This window comes from Rhinichthys klamathensis, unplaced genomic scaffold (genome assembly GCF_029890125.1).
Source record: "Rhinichthys klamathensis goyatoka isolate OS25496 unplaced genomic scaffold, OSU_Roscu_1.1 h1tg000366l_1, whole genome shotgun sequence".
In the NCBI taxonomy this organism is placed as follows: Eukaryota; Metazoa; Chordata; class Actinopteri; order Cypriniformes; family Leuciscidae; genus Rhinichthys; species Rhinichthys klamathensis.
Genome location: NW_026606875.1, coordinates 205,461 through 207,500, shown reverse-complemented (window position 1 = coordinate 207,500; position 2,040 = coordinate 205,461). Strand labels below are relative to the sequence as shown.

The 2,040-nt window shown below is 35.3% G+C and overlaps 1 protein-coding gene across 1 annotated transcript in view; it reads right to left on the bottom strand.

Moving 5' to 3' along the window:
- Nucleotides 1-1,640, bottom strand: part of LOC130069420 (FH2 domain-containing protein 1) — a 12,474-nt gene extending 10,834 nt beyond the window's left edge. The window contains exons 1-2 of the mRNA XM_056233290.1: nt 1,316-1,640; nt 1-232 (exon numbers count right to left, since the gene is read on the bottom strand). The exon at nt 1-232 is cut by the window's left edge and continues 291 nt beyond it. Of these exons, the coding sequence (XP_056089265.1) occupies nt 1-105 (105 nt within the window). The 5' untranslated portion in view covers nt 106-232; nt 1,316-1,640. The remainder of the gene's footprint in view (nt 233-1,315) is intronic.
- Between the last annotated feature and the right edge of the window lie 400 nt (nt 1,641-2,040).

Sequence of the window (2,040 nt, the reverse complement as noted above, 5' to 3'; positions counted from 1 at the left end):
GATGGGGGCGTGGCCATGCAATAAGGGAGGAGGGGTCATTAAAACACTGACCCCGCCCTCTTCATCAAAACTCTGGCTCTCATTGGCCAACAAGACACTGCTCATAATAGGAGATGTGGGTGTGGTCAGAAGATGATTGACAGCAGACGGTATGACATCATCAGGGTGTTTCTTAAAGCCACGCCCCCCTGAGATGGATGCTTGAACGCTATGAAGACGCAATCAGAAGCTTCTGTAATAGGAGAATTAACACCAAACACATTAACGGGACGCAAATCAAACTGTAAATATTCAACTAGACTTTTACATGTTGACATCCTCTGGCATTTGTGCACAATTAAACACACTTGAGTGACGGTACAAACACACTGAGGACCCAATGAACAACAAACTCATCATTGTTTTATAGAACACATCCAGTTTGTCCTAAATAATGTATGAGCACTAAACACAAGCAAGAGAAAGAGCATTCATGTCAATCTGTGTGCTTGTCCAATAGTTCCTGAAATAGAGTATAATGAAACCATCTTTTAACAGACACCTTTAAGATATCGAGAGATTAATTCAGATATTCACTAATAAATCCATTGGCTGACGTCATGTGATCTTTACAAGATGACATCACAGTTTATTACGGAACAAAATCCATATCAGTTTTCTGCACACAGCAAATATTTACACATGAACAACCAGGACAATAGAGGCACAACCGCACCTGTCTGTATGGAAATGATGCATTATAGAAAATATAGGGTGAATTAAATTAAACTAATAATGAGAAAATCGTACATCAAATGACTTCAGCATCAGAAATAATTCACCATCATCAGTGTGTTTCACTAAATCTGCTCTTGGTGATTAATATGATGTTTCACTATTTCATTACATGATAACACACAATTTCTCAATATAACAACATTCATAAATATGATATTTTAAACATAAGCTGCTCTCAGTGGAATAAAAAATAACAGTAGAAATCATTCTTATGGAGTAAATAAAACATTTCAGAATTAAACTGAGAAATCAAACTATAATCAAGCAGACAAGCGTAAGTAAACTCCACTCGTTTAACAGCTGTATCATGAAGATAATAACGCTTATGTAATATGAGTCCCTCATGAAAACTATGATACACAAATCAGTATAATATGTATTAACAACTGATCAGTGATGAAGAAAATAAGCTTACATGAAAACGTTCCTAAAGATTGCTTCAGTCACAGCACTTTAACTGATATAAACATAGCTGTAATAAAAATCACCCGAATTATGAGATATTTTCATAACTTAAACATTAATTATATTATATTACCTTAATTCCATTAAAAATGGAGCTGAGTGGATATTCCGTGCGTCCGTGAGTTTGACAGGAGCTCTTGCGCATGCACACACCACACGAACGAACACATACACACACACACACACACACACACACACATACTTAAGTAAAACACAATACACTCATATATTTATATTAGTACAGAGTCTAATCTGAGTAAAGATAAAGCATCTAAAGCAGAGTAATGGACAACAATCATGGCATAAAATTATGCAAACTGTACATGCTTAAATGTTAAAGCAGATGTGTAAACAGTCTTGTGTGTGTGTGTGTGTGTGTGTGTGTGTGTGTGTGTGTGTGTGTGTGTGTGTGTGTGTGTGTGTGAGACTGATAACAGCTCTGCTCGTCACACCCAGCATCAGTAAACTGTCAGTCCTGCCATTTTCGATGCGTTTTATTATTTACATGATTTGCCAAAGAATGAATACAAATAGTAATTTACAGTTCTGGTTAGAATTATTGGCACCCTTGGTAAATATGAACAAAGAAGCCTGTGAAAATAAATATGTATTGTTAATTGGATTTTTTCTTGAAACTCTCCAAAACAACATGTGGTAATGTAGATGCTGGCCTTCGTGTTTCCTCATATTCATAGTTAGACAATTGCATGTTCCTAGTCACCCTTCTGTGATAAAAATAAAATAATAATAACAAAAAATAAATAAAAAATTAGAAATAAAGCAAAAAACAACAAGTAT